The 20,318-nt window shown below is 41.4% G+C and overlaps 1 protein-coding gene across 7 annotated transcripts in view; it reads right to left on the bottom strand.

Annotated features, from left to right (window-relative positions):
• LOC125894068 (LIM and calponin homology domains-containing protein 1-like) overlaps positions 1 to 20,318 on the bottom strand; it is a 115,871-nt gene that overhangs the window by 54,189 nt on the left and 41,364 nt on the right. For 6 of the 7 annotated variants that reach the window (XM_049585176.1, XM_049585179.1, XM_049585178.1 and 3 more), the window contains exons 2-4: positions 15,142 to 15,212; positions 11,588 to 11,657; positions 967 to 1,073 (exon numbers count right to left, since the gene is read on the bottom strand). In XM_049585176.1, the coding sequence (XP_049441133.1) occupies positions 967 to 1,073; positions 11,588 to 11,657; positions 15,142 to 15,212 (248 nt within the window). Of the gene's footprint in view, positions 1 to 966; positions 1,074 to 1,876; positions 2,204 to 11,587; positions 11,658 to 15,141; positions 15,213 to 20,318 lie in introns of those variants that run through there. The other variant, XM_049585185.1, reaches the window with a different exon arrangement.

The following is a 20,318-nucleotide window of genomic DNA, read 5'->3' as shown; positions in this document are numbered from 1 at the left end:
GGGATAAGAAGAGAGCTAAATCAAGGATAAGTATTGGTGTGGCCTTTCCGAGATGGAGAGAGCTTCGTGAAAATCTAGGACTACAATTCGACGCCGACCTCGCGTGTGTTCTACTAGACAGGTAAGCAAACATCTGGCTGATGTTATCGAAATATTAATCATTTCCACCAGTGTATTGCAAGCACTGCTGCCCGCCGGGGCACCAGCGCTCCGGCCAGTGGCCTCCGCTGCGGATCGGTGTGGAGTGGAGGCTGGCTAACCACAACATCTAACAATAGGTTTCCATAATGCTGAGCTGATGCCGGTAAATGAACTGCATTTATAAAAGAGGCAGAGGAATAGCTAAACATAAGACGCACTGAGCAAGAGAGAGCAGCAGAGAGGGAGAAGCCATCGCTAACTGTAAAGCTAAGTAACTAGCAGTTTGACGTCATCCAACTCCGTCTTCTGTTATTGTTTTGGTTTGAGACCCCTAGTGGCAGAAAATTACATACTGCACGTTTAACTAAGGAGTATCTGATTGATGATTCAACTTTCAGCTGACAGCCTTATAAAATAACATAGTAACTAGAAATGTGCACTTAGTAGAGTGCGGATCTCCATCAGGTGTGCCTGGGGGCATGTTGTTGAGGAACAGTGAGTGCAGGGAAGGCTGTGTGTCCGGCATGTATGCATGACAGTAGTGGAATTATAAGGAGACAATACACAGGTTACATTTTCAAGGTGTAACCAGCATAGATATAGAAGCAAACCTTCAACACAGAGTCCAGTAAAACCCCTACTGACCTCCCTCTCCTCTCACTTTACTGAATCAAAACATATCAGTTATGTTAATGATCTGCAGATGCTTAGATTCAAAATGAGACCAAACCTTTCTATGGATGTCAGTTTCTGAGCTACAATGAAGGCCAAAATGTTTCCTGCACCTGTTAAGCAGTAAGGTAACACTGAATTTTAGAGACTTACTTGGCGGTGGGGCGTGTTGACGTGTCCTGCAGGTCTCCAGGGTCAAACAGCTGGGAGCCTTTCAGTCCCAACTCCTCGCAGCCGCGCAGAAACACACTGAGGTTGTCCTGCACACACAACACACACACACACACACACACAGTTTCATTGGGATAAATAGGCTGTTGGCAGAGATAGAAGGCAACGCGAGGTCAGGTCCATTAACTGCACAAGGTCTTAACTCAAACACACCCATGATACACACACTCTTTCCAATTCATTCAAAATCATACTGTTATTACAGACAAACAACTGGCCTTACACACACACACACACACACACACACACACACACACACACACACACACACACAAAAAAGTCTGGCTCACTAAGCATGGCACGCACACATGAAAACACACTTAAATACTTAGTACTTCTAGTACGTCTGCTCTCATTAACTCAGAGACTTCCCTACTCTTAACTCTATTCCTGCCCAATTCTAACCTTAAACCTTAAACCAAGTCTGTATACAAAAACAACTACTTGCAGACCTAAAGACAAACTGACCTGATAGTCCATGTCCTAATAAGGTGTAAAGTTTTAATGGGTCCTCACATAGATAGAAGTACAAGAAAACACACCCACAGGTAATTAGAGATAAGGTCAAGATCCTCTTCATTTACAGCACATTAAGTCTCTCTCTTTCTCTGACACCCACGCACAAACACACACCTGAACAACTCTGTCTGTTGTTGTCTGTCTGTCAGGCAAACACAGAAATATAGCAGTACTGTATTAGAGATAACAAAGTCCCATTATACGGATATGAAAAGGAAGGGCTCAACAACTTTCCCTGCATACAAACATGCAGACACACACAGTAAACACACACAGCAGAAATACACAACATAAATAACGTAAATCAGGATACCTGCTCGACAGAAACGTGACACCACCTGGTTTTGTGGCTGGCTTTCCTACGTCTCCTTTCTCAAATTACTCCAACTTTCACTCTTTACTTTTTCTTCCTTCGAGTGGCTTCCTTCCTTATCTTCCCTCTTCCACCTGCTTTTCCTCGATCATTCCTTCTTTCTCTTCTTCTCCCCCTTTCACTCTCTCCCCATCTTTTCAGTCGTCCTGCCTCTCTCCCCTCTGCTCTCAGACAAACTCTTTGTTGGATGCAACCTGAGCTGAGCTCTCCTCTCCTGTTCCCAGGTTCTCTCTCTCTTTGTTTCTGTGCCTCTGTATCCTTCACAGGGCCGCAGCCAAAGTCCTTCCCTCTCTCTCTCCCTCTCTCTCTGGGTGTCACCGTTTCCTCTCCACCCTGATTGTCCCAGGCACTCTCTCTATCTCTCTCTCACACACAGCACAAATACAATATGCTTATATCGCACATGCACACATTTAGACAGTGCTGTGTTTTAAATATACATCCTTTCAAGTGCTCAGACACACATAACTAACAGACTTATTTACATGTACACACTAGCTGGTGTAAGAAAGATGCATGGTTACAAACACATAAGCACACACACACACACACTTGGAAACACTTGTTCTCACGATCCTTTCCCATTTGTAGCAAAACACCCCCTCTAAACCCACCCTGCAGCTTCCTGTGTTTTTGGGACAGCGCCATCTTTGCTCTCCTGGTGAGGCAACTCCACCCACCGAAGCGCACACACAGACACACAGACACACACGGCCATCTCTCTCACACACTGCTGATCAAGGTCACATTAGGTCACATCAACTTCAAAATAAAAGGGCTGTGAGTCCACTTGTGCCCAATTAATATCAGTGTGGGCTCTGTTATAGAGTATTTTCAAGACACCAGAAATGAGTTAGCACTTGGAACAATAATGGACTCCCTCAGGGTGGGGACAGCCTGTAAGAGGGGCTCCCAGGCATTTTGTGTCCAAGTAAACAGATCCAAATATGACACAAATATCCCCACTGAATGGGATTCTGTAGTAAAGTTCAACAACTGGGAGGATTTTCCTTTGTTGTTTTGTGTTCAACTTCTTGGAAATCACAACAAGAACATGTTATTACTTATTCACTTTGCTCATTAATCATTTGATACTATAATTATTTCCAGATCACACTTGTGCAAACACTTGGACACGTGTTAGAAGATTTCTGACTGGAAACTCAGTGTGTTTAGATCCCACAGAACTGGAAAGGGAGATTGCAAGGGTAAAGTGGAAGACTGAACTTGCACAATAACTGTGTCAATGAGCAAGCCTACTTAAACAATGCCTATTAAAACTGGAGTTTCTGGCTAACAGTGGAAGACAGCAGAACTGTTGGACAACTGTCTGAGCATTCAGGTTTTATATTATAAATAGCAAAGCAAATTAAATGACTAACTCATTATGTAATAATCTAATTCTGACATATCAAAGCCATTTCAAACAAGGGCTGAAGTCAAAGCTGAACAGTAAACACACACAAATGTGCATCTCAAATCAAAGACGCCACCACTTCCGCAGCACAGAAACTCTTCCCTAAATGCACGCATATGTGATTAATAATCGTGTTGATAACATTTAGTATAATCCTGTTTGTTAAGCATGCACCCCTCAGTCCTACCCGACAACATGTTGTGCAATATTCAGCTACGGGCACTATGAAGAGATATTCTTTCTCAGAGACAGGCCCTTAGGAGCTGTTTGATAAGGAACCACCAAGGAAAACATATTTCTAAAAGTATTCATCAAAAAGTGAGCGCTTGAAAAGTTGCAGCCAGGGGCTAGATGGGGATCTGGTGGCGCTGACAACAACAACAATCTCAGCTATCACAGAGCAACTTCAGCTGTAACTTCAGCAGCGGAACAATTTTGTCCCACAGTTTTCCTCCATTTTCCAGCTTGTATTTCACACGGTCTGGAATTGAAATAACAAACGCTGAAATAAACAAGCCAACAGCTGATTTAACAGGCTCATTTAGTAAGGATTTGTGTAATGACACACTAGGTAATTAAGTGGGTGTTTGGAGTGTGTGCGCATGTGTGTGTGTGCGTTGTGTATCATAAGAAGTGAATGTAACTCTGTGGTGATTTGCAGGTCACTGCCACAGGAAACTGGGCGTCTACCGCAAAGAAGTGACTGACAGTTGAATGTGTTTGTAGAAGGACTGGGAGGTAGGAGATTGACTCTGACACAAAGCCCTTGTCTACGCTGTTTCCCCCTAAAAGATGTAGTCATAATAAATTTGGGCAAAAGTTACACCCAATACGGAAATATTAACATTGTGGTAAAATTAACAACTCATAAAATTAAGTAATAAAATACAGCAAAAGGTGTGAAAAATCACTACGGCCAAATGAATGGCCTTCAAGAATTAGCAGCAGGGTTTAGCAGTAAACCCTAACTGCTACATACTCCAAGTTTCAGTATTACTGGCTGTGCATATGATGCTGATTAGTATTGTGTGTGTGTGTGTGTGTGTGTGTGTGTGTGTGTACTGTACCTACATGTGTACGAGTGTGTGAGAGGAAAAAAAGAGCTTAGGCTCCTTTGAACACAACCCTCACTGTAATCAATATCTGACCACCACGATTGGACCACCAAGGTTTCTCGGGGAAGACGATCAGTGGTCACGCCCTGATTGTGGACCTTGACTGAATCCAGAGGAAAGCTGCCCAGGATGAGGAAACAAGCTGCTTGGGTATCAATAAGATATGTTCTTTTTTTTCTTCTTCCAGCCAAGGATAACACCTAAAAATAACATAAGCCCCACCATCCTGCAATATACTGTGTACTATGCACCTAACTACACCTGCCAACACTGTATCACTGTGCAAAGGAAAGTGTGCATTTACTCATGGCAGAGTGGCTTGTGCTTATGACAGTGTGAGATGTAAACATTAATGGTGTCCATCTGAACTGTCACATAAGCTAGCTCTGTGTGCTAGCATGCGCCTCTCGTCCACGAGAAGATGCAGGAAAAGTGTAGTCAGGTAGAAAGAGAACAGTCCTTACATGAAACTGCTCACAACAAGGTTTGTGGATTACCTCCAGTAACTGGACCATGATTTCTAGAAAGAGACACTGCTGTTGAATTTTTCAAATATATCTTTTTTTTTTTTTTGTGCTCTGCGCACCACAAACCGAGTACCATCTAGTTTAATTATATTCAAGAAAAGATAGACACGTCTATGGGCAAAGTCTCCAACATTCGGCAAACCAAACCAAAACAAACTAGACCAGTGATACTGAACTTAGCCCCATGGGCCAAATCTGGCTCACAGCAGGTTGCAGGGTGGCCTGACGACAATTTTCTGATTCAGAATTAAGACAAATAGATATACAGTACAGGCCAAAAGTTTGGACACACCTTCTCATTCAATGCGTTTTCTTTATTTTCATGACTATTTACATTGTAGATTCTCACTGAAGGCATCAAAACTATGAATGAACACATGTGGAGTTATGTACTTAACAAAAAAAGGTGAAATAACTGAAAACATGTTTTATATTCTAGTTTCTTCAAAATAGCCACCCTTTGCTCTGATTACTGCTTTGCACACTCTTGGCATTCTCTCGATGAGCTTCAAGAGGTAGTCACCTGAAATGGTTTTCCAACAGTCTTGAAGGAGTTCCCAGAGGTGTTTAGCACTTGTTGGCCCCTTTGCCTTCACTCTGCGGTCCAGCTCACCCCAAACCATCTCGACTGGGTTCAGGTCCGGTGACTGTGGAGGCCAGGTCATCTGCTGCAGCACTCCATCACTCTCCTTCTTGGTCAAATAGCCCTTACACAGCCTGGAGGTGTGTTTGGGGTCATTGTCCTGTTGAAAAATAAATGATCGTCCAACTAAACGCAAACCGGATGGGATGGCATGTCGCTGCAGGATGCTGTGGTAGCCATGCTGGTTCAGTGTGCCTTCAATTTTGAATAAATCCCCAACAGTGTCACCAGCAAAACACCCCCACACCATCACACCTCCTCCTCCATGCTTCACAGTGGGAACCAGGCAGACTCAGACCAAAGCACAGATTTCCACTGGTCTAATGTCCATTCCTTGTGTTTCTTGGCCCAAACAAATCTCTTCTGCTTGTTGCCTCTCCTTAGCAGTGGTTTCCTAGCAGCTATTTGATCATGAGGGCCTGATTCGCGCAGTCTCCTCTTAACAGTTGTTCTAGAGATGGGTCTGCTGCTAGAACTCTGTGTGGCATTCATCTGGTCTCTGATCTGAGCTGCTGTTAACTTGCGATTTCTGAGGCTGGTGACTCGGATGAACTTATCCTCAGAAGCAGAGGTGACTCTTGGTCTTCCTTTCCTGGGTCGGTCCTCATGTGTGTCAGTTTCGTTGTAGCGCTTGATGGTTTTTGCGACTCCACTTGGGGACACATTTAAAGTTTTTGCAATTTTCCGGACTGACTGACCTTCATTTCTTAAAGTAATGATGGCCACTCGTTTTTCTTTAGTTAGCTGATTGGTTCTTGCCATAATATGAATTTTAACAGTTGTCCAATAGGGCTGTCGGCTGTGTATTAACCTGACTTCTGCACAACACAACTGATGGTCCCAACCCCATTGATAAAGCAAGAAATTCCACTAATTAACCCTGATAAGGCACACCTGTGAAGTGGAAACCATTTCAGGTGACTACCTCTTGAAACTCATGGAGAGAATGCCAAGAGTGTGCAAAGCAGTAATCAGAGCAAAGGGTGGCTATTTTGAAGAAACTAGAATATAAAACATGTTTTCAGTTATTTCACCTTTTTTTGTTAAGTACATAACTCCACATGTGTTCATTCATAGTTCTGATGCCTTCAGTGAGAATCGACAATGTAAATAGTCATGAAAATAAAGAAAACGCATTGAATGAGAAGATGTGTCCAAACTTTTGGCCTGTACTGTACACTGGGAGATTTTTTGTACTCTGATTGTAAATAAGGGGCCAGAGTGCACAAAAAGCATCATCCGCAATATTAGTTAACTGCAATTATATCAGTACCTGTGCATATGCTGGTCGATTTGTAACAAGAAACTGCAGTAGAGGAATGCAAAAGATATGTCTGACTGATTAAAAATATGCAATCATCACAACTGTCAGATTAATTAATGTGTTTTTTTTTAATATGTACTTACAGTCTATGTGTCATTACACATACAAAAGTTGTATTAGCCTCAAAAATCCAGTATCAGGAGGGGCTATATAGTACACACTCATGTCTTTTTTTTCTCTTCTGCATCATGCTGTAAGGCAAAATCCTCTCTATATATCCAAGATGTAAGCTAAGGAAATGGTCTTCAGCATGACGGACAGGGCTTTGAAAAGATCTCACTGCACCAAGTGTGGTTGAATTATCTCAAGATACTAATGACGCATACAATCTCTGAAATTAATATGAAAACTGTAAATCCCCAAAGCTGAAATTACAAGGGTTTTATGTAACACTCTGAACGTTTTTTTTTCCTTTCTTTTTTTTCTTCCTAACATGTGTGTCACTGTTGCCCTAAACTTGATGTGTGGAAAACAACACATTCTTAAACATGTGAATTACTACTATTCAACTTGCGGGGCGATCTCCTCCGTGTGTCTGTTTACACACTGTAAAACATGAGCATACCAGTCGACCCAGAGACGGCTGGGAACCGAGCACGCAACAACCAACCTGTTCAGACGAACAGTGAGCCATACAGGCCGAGTTGCCAAAGCACTGAGGTAGCTGCTCTAATTACAAAACAGCCAAACCTCCTCAGAGACTCATTTTCCCATTAGCCCCTAAACAGGAAGAGGAAGGGGGAGTAGCCTGTGTTTTATTACGATGGTCCAGATAACAGCAGACCCCTTGTTTATGTGTTTCTCACCTCTTTAATCACAGCCCAGAGGAAAAAAAATCCCTGCAAAGCTCAGAGACAGAATTATGAAACTTTTCAAAGCACAGAGACTCATATTGTTTAGACTGGAATAAAACCAACAGGTGTGATTTTTCTTTTACTATTTATATGTTGTCCTCAGACTAATTTATCTGCCCCTTTGGGCTTCTTAGTAATGGTCATGTAATGTTTTTCATCCTGTAACTGCATTGCCTCTCCTTGGGCCAAATACAGCAGTTGTTTTCAGTCAGTGTGGTATGAGATACCAAACACACTTGCAACACAAACTAACAAACAGTATAACAAAAAAATAAATGAATAAATAAAGATTTGATGATAAAACTAGGCCTGTCACAATTTCTACATTTATTGGATGACATATTGTCATAGAAATAATTGCAATGAATGACATTACTGTCATTTTGAGACAATTTTATGCCACTAATATAATGATAATCCATAGCGCAATGAACTTTTAATTTTTAAGAATACTTGGACAATGGAATTTAAATTAAAAAAAATATTTAACATATTTTTTAAAAAATTAGTTGATACCTGTTAATATATACAAGCAAGTATTATGTATAACTATTGTACATTTATAAAAGTAGGAAATTGCTCAGTTTGAGACTTCATACAAAACATGACCAACAAAAATAAACTGCAATGCCTCTTGTGACTAACAGACTCCGGGAACATTGCAATTACCTCCATAACATGGCTGGTGTGCTACAGTCAGCTATGGTAGATGGATGGCCTGAGAGTAGGGAGGTTTGCTGGTGAATTTTACGGAGGATGAAATTGTTGGAGGGCAAGCTAATGGCTGTATGTGCAGCTGCAAGCTACTGGTAAGCTATGCTATGTCATCTTGCGTTGTAAGTGTTGCATCTTGTTAATTTTGGACTCTGTCCAAGTCTTTTAATGGTCGGGACAAGCTGACCCTATTCTGGCATTATCTTGGCGAAAGTGTTGGCGACAAAAAAACACACGCAGATTCACACGATGAGAAATACTGAGGTCAGCAAAATGATCGAGGTCATGTCCATATATTGTATGATAAATAAGTAACAATTATTCTGACAGGTCTCGACTAAAGACTGCATTAAACAACTTATAAGAAATCAATACTTTTCACAGTATATCGTTGGGGAGCATAATAGCACTGGACCCTGATGGATCTAGGAAACTCCTTAAAAAACACTGAAAAAACATGGCTGTCAGCCAGAGGAGATAAACTGATCAGACTCCATAAGGCTACAAACTGGGAAAAATCAGATAAAGGAAAGTGAAGAACGCAGGATGCTACGACCACACGAAGAAAAGAATGCAAAAAGCAAATAAAACAAACAACAAAGATGCAACAGAAACTGGATATATTTATGCACAGATCACAAACATTACCAAGACAAAGTGAGCAGAGAAGCTCTTAGGTGTAAAAGCTCCAACACGACGATCGATTGTTATTCTAGCAGTGATTGTACGGTGTAAAAAGGGTTGTAAAGAATGTGGCCGAGTTATTATTCGCCCCTTGTAAAAAGCCAGAGAAGGCTCATTGACAGCCATTAGTGACGCCATGAGATAAGAAAACCCATTTCATCCCAACTCAGACTTCCTGGTCTGTTCTGTCATGCTATGAGCCAAATAATACCCAGCTCCCATTACATTTGTATACCATCATCATGTTTTAATCTCGTTTATATGTCATTACTGTTTATGAGGACTCAGAACTAATAAACACAAACTTGACCTCAACTCTGTCAGTTTCTTTCAGAAGGAAAGGTGTATATTTATTTCTTAAATCACACAAATGTGGCCTGTACTTGTCAGTGATTTGTGTTGATACACAGCCCTATTGAACCCTCGCAGATAGTGTTTGTAATTTCAAATATTACATGTTAAGTTTCATTCTTGATCTTCCATTTTGTCAATAATGTCAATAAATATTTTTTCACATGAAATTTTTTTCGAGACAGCAGTGAGGAATGCAACTGGAAGCTAGGTTAGGAAGGACAGAGAAAGTACATTCAGCGTGTGATCAACTTTCAGCGTGCCCCTGTTTACGTGCCGGTTGTGGTCCTGGGAGGTCATTTTATCCAGATGAAGGTCTTGGGTTGTCATGAAAGGGCTCCACTGTACTCGACTCTGAAATGTGTCAGTGTTCAGGTCTACTTAAATTTACAGGTTCTCATTCAAAGCGGAAAGCAAACTTAAGATTCTTAAATAAAAAAATCGACAACAACGTGCATTATTCAGGTCAGGTTTTAGGATCTGGAAGAAATTTCTTGCTGCTCACACGAAAACATATTTTATGGTTTTAGTAATTAAAGGAATTTCATTTAATCAAAGAAATACAATGAAGAGACAGAAAGTGATATTACAAGAAATGCTCCTGCAGATATTTTATGCTTTGTTTAAGAGATATTTACAGAAAGGGAGTCTACAGATGCTTTGTGTCACTGTAAAACTGTCTTGCTGTACAAAAAGTGAGTTGTTAGGGGCTCTGTGTAGCCTCTTCTATGCTGTCATTCCTGACCCGTATAAAATGTATGATAGCAGAATGGGGGACAGAGCTGTCTCGCCTTTAAGCTGACTGTGGAGGTAGTAACAGCTCCGAATTGGCGTCAGGATGGGGCAAGTGTGACATTCTGACATGTTATGCGACCCACAATCAGGAGATTTAAAAAGCAGCTAACAGCAGTTAGCAGCTAACTCAGAGAACAGCAGCCAAAGAGTCTGCAAATTGGGAAGACAGTGAAAACTGTGAGCATCTTACAGTCCCAGCAAAGGACAAAATCAACCCCCCTGTAGCAGGCACTGTAAATGATGTTATTGCCATGTTATGTCACTGTTACATTTAGAAAGAACTGCCCAGCATCTAAGTTATGTGTCACACTAGACGCTGACGCTGTCGTGTTTTCAGTCACGTCTTCTGCTTTAGAAATGCCGGCATACAATCTAAAAAAACACTCAATAGGGTCACATTATGCCGGCGCTGTTTGGTTCTGTATGAAAAAAAGAAAAGCTGGCATGATGAAGGGTCTTTGTTGCAGCTGTATCGTGAAAACTCTCTAAAAAGGGCCTTGTCACATTCAGCTGCGAGGACTGAAACTGAAATCTCTCAGCTGCAGGTATATGTAGGTATACGTATATGTAGTCCTGATGAAACATCTGGTACTGTATAATGTAAAGTCTGTCACATGATTATTGTCAGTATATGTCTGTATCATCTTTATTTTTCTCAGATCCTTTCCACTTGGTCAATACAGTGAAGGTTGGGTGGATATTTATCACATAAGTCTAAAAGAATCTGGCATACTGACAGAATTTCATACTCCAGAACATACTATATATCACTTGGTAACAGACAAACACCAACAATAAAGTTATTTGGTGATGTCGTTTATATGATGCACCTGGAATATGGCAGGGTTGGTAACCTTTATGTCACCTTTCGGCTTTGGAAAGCTGCACAGGTATCAAAGCTCATCTCAAGTTACAAAGCTGCCATAAATTACAGCCCCTATGAAGCCACTACGTCAGGTCATGTATAAAGTTTTGTACTTTATTCAAGAGAAATAAGAGGTTACAGCGAGTTTTTAACATGAGACAGCCCTGAATAAGACTGTCTAAAGCATCCCTGTGGAGGGAAACAGATGCTAATAAAAAAATAAAGGGGGAGGATGAGACGCAGACATAAAGCAATATGACAAGGAAGGAAAAGCAAGAGCGAAAGCATGGGAAAAGAAGATCGATGAGGATTTTAAGACCGTCTTACATTTTGGTAGAAATGCTGTCAGGTTGAGGACTTACCAGGCCAGCTATGGGTGTTGGAAGTCTGTTAATTTTCTTCACCAGGCCGGGTTTAATAGAGCTCAGCAACCTAAGAAAAGACACACGGGGAAGAATACATCACAAGCTGGATTTGAAAGCTTAAAGCAGAGTCATACCTTTAAAATGTATCCTCATGACGAGATGAGATGAATTTCTAAAATTTAAACCTAGCTCTGGCGGAGTGGAAGAACTGCCGATAAAAAAGATGAAGAGTGTGTGAAACTGTGTGTGTGTCTTCAGAGAAAAGAGGAGGAACAAAAAGGGAGAAAGAAACATTTTTCAGGGTCCCGCAGTGGCGTCTGGAAGGTTTATAATGACATAGATCCTAAATCAGAGCGGAGTATCTGTGCTTCTCCATTCACCCACTGGGAGCTGTTAAATAGTTCCAGTGCACTTCATATCCCAGTGAACTACACATGTGAAGAGGTATGTCCTGCTTCTGTCATTTCTCATCTCACACACACACACACACACACACACACACACACACACACACACACACACACACAAACATTTTTTAGCATCCCACAACATCAGACAGCTTGTCAGTAATGAACAAGCCAGTTTCAGAGTTCACCTCTCTCCCTCTCTCCCACTTTGTCTCCAGTTTCATCTTTTGTGTAAGTTTTCATCAGAGGAAGCACTCTAATGATTCTGCCCTGTAAAGGAAAAACCCACCCTTGGATACTCTTACAGTATTAGATATCAGTGGTCCTGTGATGCTGATGGCATTCCAGCAGGTATTTGGAGATGAACTGCTGTAATTTACCTTTTTGGTGAACTCTACTTCCCTCAGGCTGCCTCATCTACTTCTGCTTCAGTTAGAGACTTTCTGCTGTACTGTATGTTTCCCAGAATAACTTTCAACAACCTCAAGAGAAGGGTGTTCTCGGTGCTACATACAATACGTGTAGGTGGGGAGAGTGGGCAATGGCAACAGTGAAGACAATATTTCCACTCTTGAAAGACTGCCTGGAATGAGAATTATCTTGCAGTCTGCTTTCTTTTATTTATTTTTTATTTCCCCCCGCTAATCTTCTTCTTCTAAGATTGATTTCTCCCTGTGTGATTGTTGAGCATCAATACAGATGACTGTGTTTACAAAAATGTTTGAGGAAAAAAAAACTGACAATCCCAACACACCTTTCATGGAAACAATTCAAACATAAAATCAGATTTGTCTGACAGTTTTCTGGAAGAATATGTGGCCCATTTGTGTCCACTGAAGATTATTACAGTTCAAACTTGTTACAGCATTAAGAGGAAGTGGCAATGACCACAAGAGTGAAAGTGCTTTCCTGGATTTTTAAAACACAGACACACTCAAAACAAACACAGTACAAGTGACACAAATATATCATCTTGTGATTATGTACAGGGACAAACACACTTCCACACTTCCTGACACCTGGTGCATCAGGAAAAAGAGGAAGAGGCTGGAGGGTGTTTCACTTGTGGAATTAGTGAGAGCCGTACACAGGAAGTCCAACGTGTTCTCTCCTCTGCTGCTTGGATACCATTTAAGTGCATTAATTGACTAAATGATATATAACCAGCTATATAATCTATAACCTGCTAAAGTATGTCAATAGACTCTTTTGGGCGAGAGACCAGGGGAACCCTGGACAGGTCGCCAGATTTTCATAGGGATAACACATAAGCCCTTTTTATATAGGAATTGTGCAAATTTGCAGGAAAGCCCAATCAGTCTTTGCTAAGCATTGGCAGTATAAAAGCAAAATCAGGGAGTGCAGCAAAATGCCGCCTGCCTACTTTTGTTCATATAGAATGTATCTTTTTCGGGGCAATGGGGGGCGTGAGCAAGTAACAAAACGTGTAGCTCAGCGTGTGATGTAAACAGTGACGTGGGAGGGAAGCCGCGGCTGATCAGTCCTTCGGCGATTCTCTCATAAGTTGGCCCGTCCTTCACCGTCCCCGTCATCTGACGGTAAATGGCCTCTTCGTTTGCGAGGGCAAGGAGGGTGCGCAATTCTTTGTCTCCCCAGTTGCTCATCTTTACAGTGTCTTTCAGGTTTTGTATTTCCCTCTTGCTACTAGTACTAGCTGCTCATTCCTGCTATCAACGGTTTCCTGTTTATCCACCGCCAGTGGGTCGCAGGTACGGTGTCATCAACAGCTCCTCCCATAAGTCATTAGGGTGCCTCGTTCATTTTAAAACCAAAAAGGTTCCGCCAATATGTTTACCCCTACGAGGCGGAAAATTGGGCACCTCGGATCAATTAGCCAATCCGGCTCTGTGTGTCTAAACGCTCAGCTTGCTGGCAAAATGGCCCAACATTCTCCAAAAATCTGGCAGTGTAAAAGGGGCTATAGAGAAAGACAAGCATTCACACCTACGGGCAATTTAGAGTCACCAATGAGCCTAGCCTGCATGTCTTCGGATTGTGGGAGGAAGCCAGAGTACTCGCAGAAAACCCACGCTGACATGGGAAGAACATGTAAACTCCACACAGAGGGGCTCTCCTACCCCAAGGTTCATCCTGGACCAGGAACCCTCTTGCTGTGAGGCGACAATGCTGACCCCAATAAAAATGGCCGTCACAATTTCCCAGAGCCCACAGTGATGTCTTCAAATGTCTTGTTGGTGTTGTTGTTGATAACTATGATGGCCCTGATGTTAACGCTGATGACTTTTCTTGGTAAAAAGTAAATACATTCTCCTGAGGTAAATTCTATTAATATTACTTCCTGGTTGTGTAAATCAGGGTCCAGAGCACCACCTTTAGATGTTCCCTAATAAATTCCACAACCAGTGGGGACACTGTTAAATTGGATGTGTTGTCTGTTTTCACAATTAACATGTTTTAATCATCGGGCTTGTGTAACTGAACTTGGCAGGAAGGAATGTGGAAGAAGTGTCTGTGTGTGTTTTCAGCCTCATTTTAACACCCCGACTCATTAAGAATGGGCAGGCAAAAGTTCAGTGTCGCACTGGAGGACAATTGAACAGGACAGCAGTCTCTCTGATCACTGGACCACAGTGCTGTCGCAAATCAGTGCACTTATGAGAGAAAAAACCTGATGTTCTTCCCCTTCTGAAGCATATGTGGTTATTCTAGGCTGACAGTGTTTATTCTTTCTTACAAACTGATAGGACATAACAATTCCAAAACAAACAGATGCTGAGGAAGGCCAGGTACATAACTATATAAATTATAAAACTACAATCTAATAAATAAAATTGCAAGAATAAATTGTGAGCGCTCACTTGACTATTTTGTAAACACTATGATTCTGACCCTTGAACTCAACCTCTCAGGACGGGAGCTTTCTCTATTGTTGCATCCATTTCAAGTCACATATAACACAATATCATCTCTATGTGTTAAGTAAAATAAAAACAGTCAAATAAAAGAACACATATTTCACAGTCACTCAAACAACAGTGAGAAAGCATCATTTGTTTCAGGAAGAGAAAAAGAGCAATAAAGATAAAAGCCCAAAAGACAGCTATTGGACAATTTAATTACTTGAGACCGTCATGTAAAAATGAAAATATAGTCAGAACTCACTCGCATAGCAGTATCCCATTCTCCAAACCTCCTCTGAAGTCCTTGTCACCAAAGCATCTTCCTGTCACAGCCTACGGAGAGAACAAAGGGAGTGAGTTAGCAAAATATAACAAGAACGGGGCTTAAGAACAAAAAACAGAACATCAAACAGTCAACTCAGTCTCTGAATCTGCAGCCGAGACACACCATCTCCACTAGATAACCAAGATATAAGCCCAGCAACCTTTATCAACACTCCTTTCACGTCTTTCCGTCACGGTGAATACTGAGAATGGTATGGAGAGGTGCACAAAGAGCTGCCGGTCGTATATCAAGTCCCTCTCTAGTTAACAGTGCTAAACACTAACAAGCTTGACATAAGCCACAATCATCCCGACCAAACGGCCCTGGCAGGCTAATGTGTTGTGACAGGGGATTTATTGGGTAATAGTTACTCAGACCCTCTGAGGAGGAGAAGCTGTCTGTTTGCATGTATTTACATGACAACAGTGCATTATCAGGCATGTGTGGCTTTCTGAGGCAAATATTATAACACATATAAATGTCAGTTATTTGTTGCAAGACACTGAGGTGCACAAAACCCTGGGGCAGCAAACCTGTTCATGCTCAAAATATGTGTACGGTTCAGCTGTAGCAACATTTCCAAAACAAAGTGAACCCAAATTGCTGTTATCATCCCTCAGCTTTAGCTCTACCTTTCACCTTTCTTTATGCGAGTCAACAGGACATCTCATTAATGTATTTGAAGTCCCACATGAAAACACACAAACATCTAAGTGCAAACATAAACAGCAGAAGTGAAATTATCGTCTCCCACTCCATAATGTTGGCTGTTGCGAGACTTTAAAGATCAGGCCTACTTAACATCCATTTATTCTCACAAACACTGGCAGGGATTTGGCTTTTTAAAAAAGGGGGACCCTTTTGGACTGTTGGTTTGGAAGCCAAAACAATGACAAGATTAAATTTCCGGAGAGTTTTCTTTTACATTTATTTGCACAGCTGTGGAAAAAAGTGTGGAGATGTAGAGTGTCTGGGCCGGCTGTGTGTTTCGTTTCTGTCAGTCAGCTTCTTGGCTCATCGGGTAGCCTGGACCTGTTACAAAAGAAGTGGACTGCTGTGTGTCAGCGAGTAGGCCGACAGTAGGCCTCATTTCTGCTGCTGGGGGCTGGCAGGGGGGTGGGGGATGAGGGGGGTACAGTGAGCCGTCAGCTTTGGTGCTAGGGACTGACTTAGACAGAAAGAGAGGCAGATAAAGATAGACAAACAGAGAAAAGAAAGTGGCACAGATTTTCCCTGTATGCTGACATTTAGCTATTCACTGCCACTGCTCCCTACTGCGCCAGCACTTGTGTGAACAGGACATTGTGTGCCTGGTGTTGACAGCACAAAAGTGATGAGTGAGGCCTAAAAGTCTGCAGCACAGAACAAACATATAGTCCACAAATACAATATTCTATGATTACAGTTCATGATCCTGCTCTGGAGCATGACATTGTATTATTTGTTGATTCAAACACTGATGGACAGAACTAGCAAAGTGGTAAAGAAGAAAATGCTAAAAGCAAAGCCAATGAGCACAGCATCTCTAAAATTCACCAATAGACATGTTACATCCACCACAGTGTTGAAACGAACAAAAACTGAATGTAACGACAATCTGTGTTTAACAGTGGGCTTTAGACTAGGGATATCAGTTTCAATTCATTTTGCTTTCCACAGATGAACACCCATTATCTGGTAACTAACGGATTACTAACAGTTATTTTTTAAAGAAAGAGAAAAGAACAAATTGTTTTGAAATACATGAGGCCAGTGAGTGCTATATTGTAAAGCGCTGTCCATTGAGAGGTGGTGAAATTTTTATGTTTTGTGTTGTGAAGGTCTTGCCTTATGTTTCACCTTTGTTAGCTATACTAACAAACAGCCAGCCAGTCACAATAACATGCAGAACCGTAGGGCCCACTTCCCACACTCTGTTGCCCACATTAGCTCTGGCTGCTCTGCACTGCGAACCAACTGGTTCGGGTTAGAGCTAGCTAGAAGCACCGCCAATTCGGCGATAACAGCTGGTAACACCAGTGTGGTAGCAGGACACATTGCTGTGGAAACATAGCGACCCCCTCTAGTCTCCCCCCAGCTAGCCCTGTGAGTAAGGGACTTCATTTTGAGCTGCAAGACCCTTTTAGCATCAATAACTATGTTAGTGCCACTGGCCGTGCTGACACTGCTAACGGTACCAACAGTGATAACAAAGCTAAAGGGGTTTGTGGCTAAGAATTAAGTCGCTTACTCATTGGGGCAACTTAAGGGGACACTGGAGGGTGGGGATAATGTTTCCACAATCAATTGGGTTGAGATTGCGTTACTAGCTGTATGTCAGATGAGTGGCACTGCTAACTAGCTAGCTACCACCAGACCCAGGTGGTAGATCAATTGTTAACCATTAACATCCGTTCTTCAGGCAGAGCTGCATATGTACTGCACAGTGCACACATATGAGAGTAGTGTCTATCTTCTCATCTAACTTAAGGCAAATAAAGCAAACGAGTGTATATTCCATATGTTCTTTTAAATATATATAGGTTAGTAGAGCTGCTGTAACCTTAGGAAGTCAAACAGACATGTTAACAAATACAGTCTAATGTTGCTAGACTGCATTTTCTCATTTACCAGCAAGCAGTAGGATACATAGCGCTTATCCTCCTCCTCCTCCTTTCTTACCTCTTGCCATTTCAACTGGGCTTCAGACTTAAGTTGCTTGGCCAGAAAACTGTCTTTGGCTCTGCCCACTGAGGTTTAACTTAATCAATGAGATCAACTCTTTCACCAGATCTGCTGCTGAGAAATGTTTGTGAAACAATAAGTTCAATCTGTAGAAGACATCGGACTGTAGATCCCACTACTACTAAATATTTCTGTCTTTTCTGCATCAGATAATTTCAAGATCTTAAGTCACAAAATAGCATTTCATAGTCTTTGCACGGTAGTAAATATCATTCCCAGGTATTTGCTGTAAATGTATAGTAACCCCAAAGTTAGTACATTAAAGAATTGCTTTCCCTGGTTTTGTTCATGGTCTGATCTCAGTCAAGATTCAGTGGCCTAGATACTTTTATATCTGCTGCTTAAAAAATCTGCCGCCGAGTAGATGACCTTGATTTAGGAGCTCCTCAATAAATGTGTCGCATGAATGTTAGTACTCCACTTACTAAAGATGGCTGACCTTTTCCTGCTTTGACATGTCGCATTTACAGTACTTTACCACACAGTAAATAAAGTCAGGTTTGGTTTCTTGTCTAAACATGAAACATGCTGGTTGCTGCAGGGGATGAAACTTTATGCTTTGACTTACAGAACAGTCTCTGTAATAACCAGGTCAGCTCTTCACTAACCTTGTCAATGAGTGTGAATGCACGGGGAGATTATAGTGTCATACCACGTTCACCAAAGAGATTTAAGTGTCACCATTTTTAAAAAAGATTCAAAGACAGTTTGAGGACAGAGTGGAGCAAAGTGAAGGAAAAAAGGAAAGGGCTGACAAAAATGACACTGTACTATTATTACAGTGAAAAACTTACGGAAAATTTACTTATGCAGATGCATTATGCTACAAGTGGTATTGTACAAGTTCCCAATTTGAAACACAGAAACTGCTCATACTCATGACTTCATATGAGAAAAAAAGACAAGACGCATAAAATCTGTGTATGTATTTGAATCATTTTTTTCCAATATAAATCCTAAAAATAATTTAATTATCCCCTGGTGGGCTTAAACCTCCAGGTGGAAAACAGCGTATCAAGGGTTAGGTCAATTAATATTGTGTCCTTTGGGGTTTATGCACATTAACATAAATTACATATTACTCTTCTGGCCATGACAAGAAAATGACAGGGATTCCGTTTTTCTCATTATCTCCCTGCTCAGTTTGGCAGTGGCTGCAGAGCTGCTAAGGATGTTGATTCATGTACATCTGTTGCTTCCATAAGTGTCATCCTGAGCTGAAGTAGCAAAGTACTGACTGACCAGAGGGTATACTTAGTTTGAGAAAGCACACACTTGGAAAACATATAATACAGAATCCACACATTTTTCTATTAGCAAATGCTGCGTGGAAGGGTTACACATGCTGGACTGTTGGGAAATACAATTTCACTGGACCCTCCAGCACTCACTGTTACCTTATCACCAGGAGGCTGATTGGCTGGAGGGCTTTGCATCTTGGTAGACAGCATTACCTTCTTGACTAATAGAATACCTCCTGAGTTACAGCAAGGAGCTTCAGCTAAAATAACATTGCTATAAAAATTTGAGCTGGCATATTCCTTTCACATGCAAGAGAGTGTTATTTATGTTGGTTAAGGGCATAGGGTATAGAATACACCATAAAATGATGTGGCCATTAAACACTGAATCAGAAACCCTATCAGCATCAGATCTAGTAAAGGAAGAAATAAAGTACCTACAGAAGACCACCCAGACGAATGTATTATTATTTCATGATCACAAAAGCAAATATTTAAATAGGAACATTAGGATAAATACAGTCTAATATGAATGTGATGCTGTTAGTTAACTTTCAAAACAGCCTGGCTGCCAGAGTGGTTTTACACCTTAGGGAAAAGAGATGGAGTAAACAAACTGTAGCCTACATATCATGGGCAGACAATGTGTTGTTAGCAATACTGAAGGATGACGGCAGCATTTAAGTGGAACCAAGCTGTCCACTGTGCAAACTGATGTTAACAATGCACTTTTCCCTGTTAAATGTTTGTCTGGTGGCTCGTTCAACAAGCTACGGTGAAGGACAACACGTGTGTTCTGGTTTGTGAGTGAGACAGGAAGGAGACTTTAGCATGAAAGCTAATGTGGGTTGTTGTCCAAAGTCTGTAGCTCTTGTGTTGTGCAGCAGGCTGCTGTCTGGCTCAGCCCAGTCTGTTCTGCAGGGGTGTAAATCACAAGATTCATCACAATTTATTGGCATGATATGAGAGTTTAAAAATAAAGGCGTACCTTAAAGATAACTCTAAGTATTGATGTTTTCACTTAACATCAATAAGATTGGATTGTTGATCACTGAGTGAGTAAGGGGTGTAACAATACATTGATCTGGATTTATATATCGATTAAATGATCAATGATCCAATGTCACTGATGCAAAGAGAAAACAGTCG

The sequence above is a fragment of the Epinephelus fuscoguttatus genome, linkage group LG9 (assembly GCF_011397635.1).
Source record: "Epinephelus fuscoguttatus linkage group LG9, E.fuscoguttatus.final_Chr_v1".
In the NCBI taxonomy this organism is placed as follows: Eukaryota; Metazoa; Chordata; class Actinopteri; order Perciformes; family Serranidae; genus Epinephelus; species Epinephelus fuscoguttatus.
The sequence above is the reverse complement of the archived record's forward strand: the minus strand, read 5'-3'. Positions and strand labels throughout refer to the sequence as shown.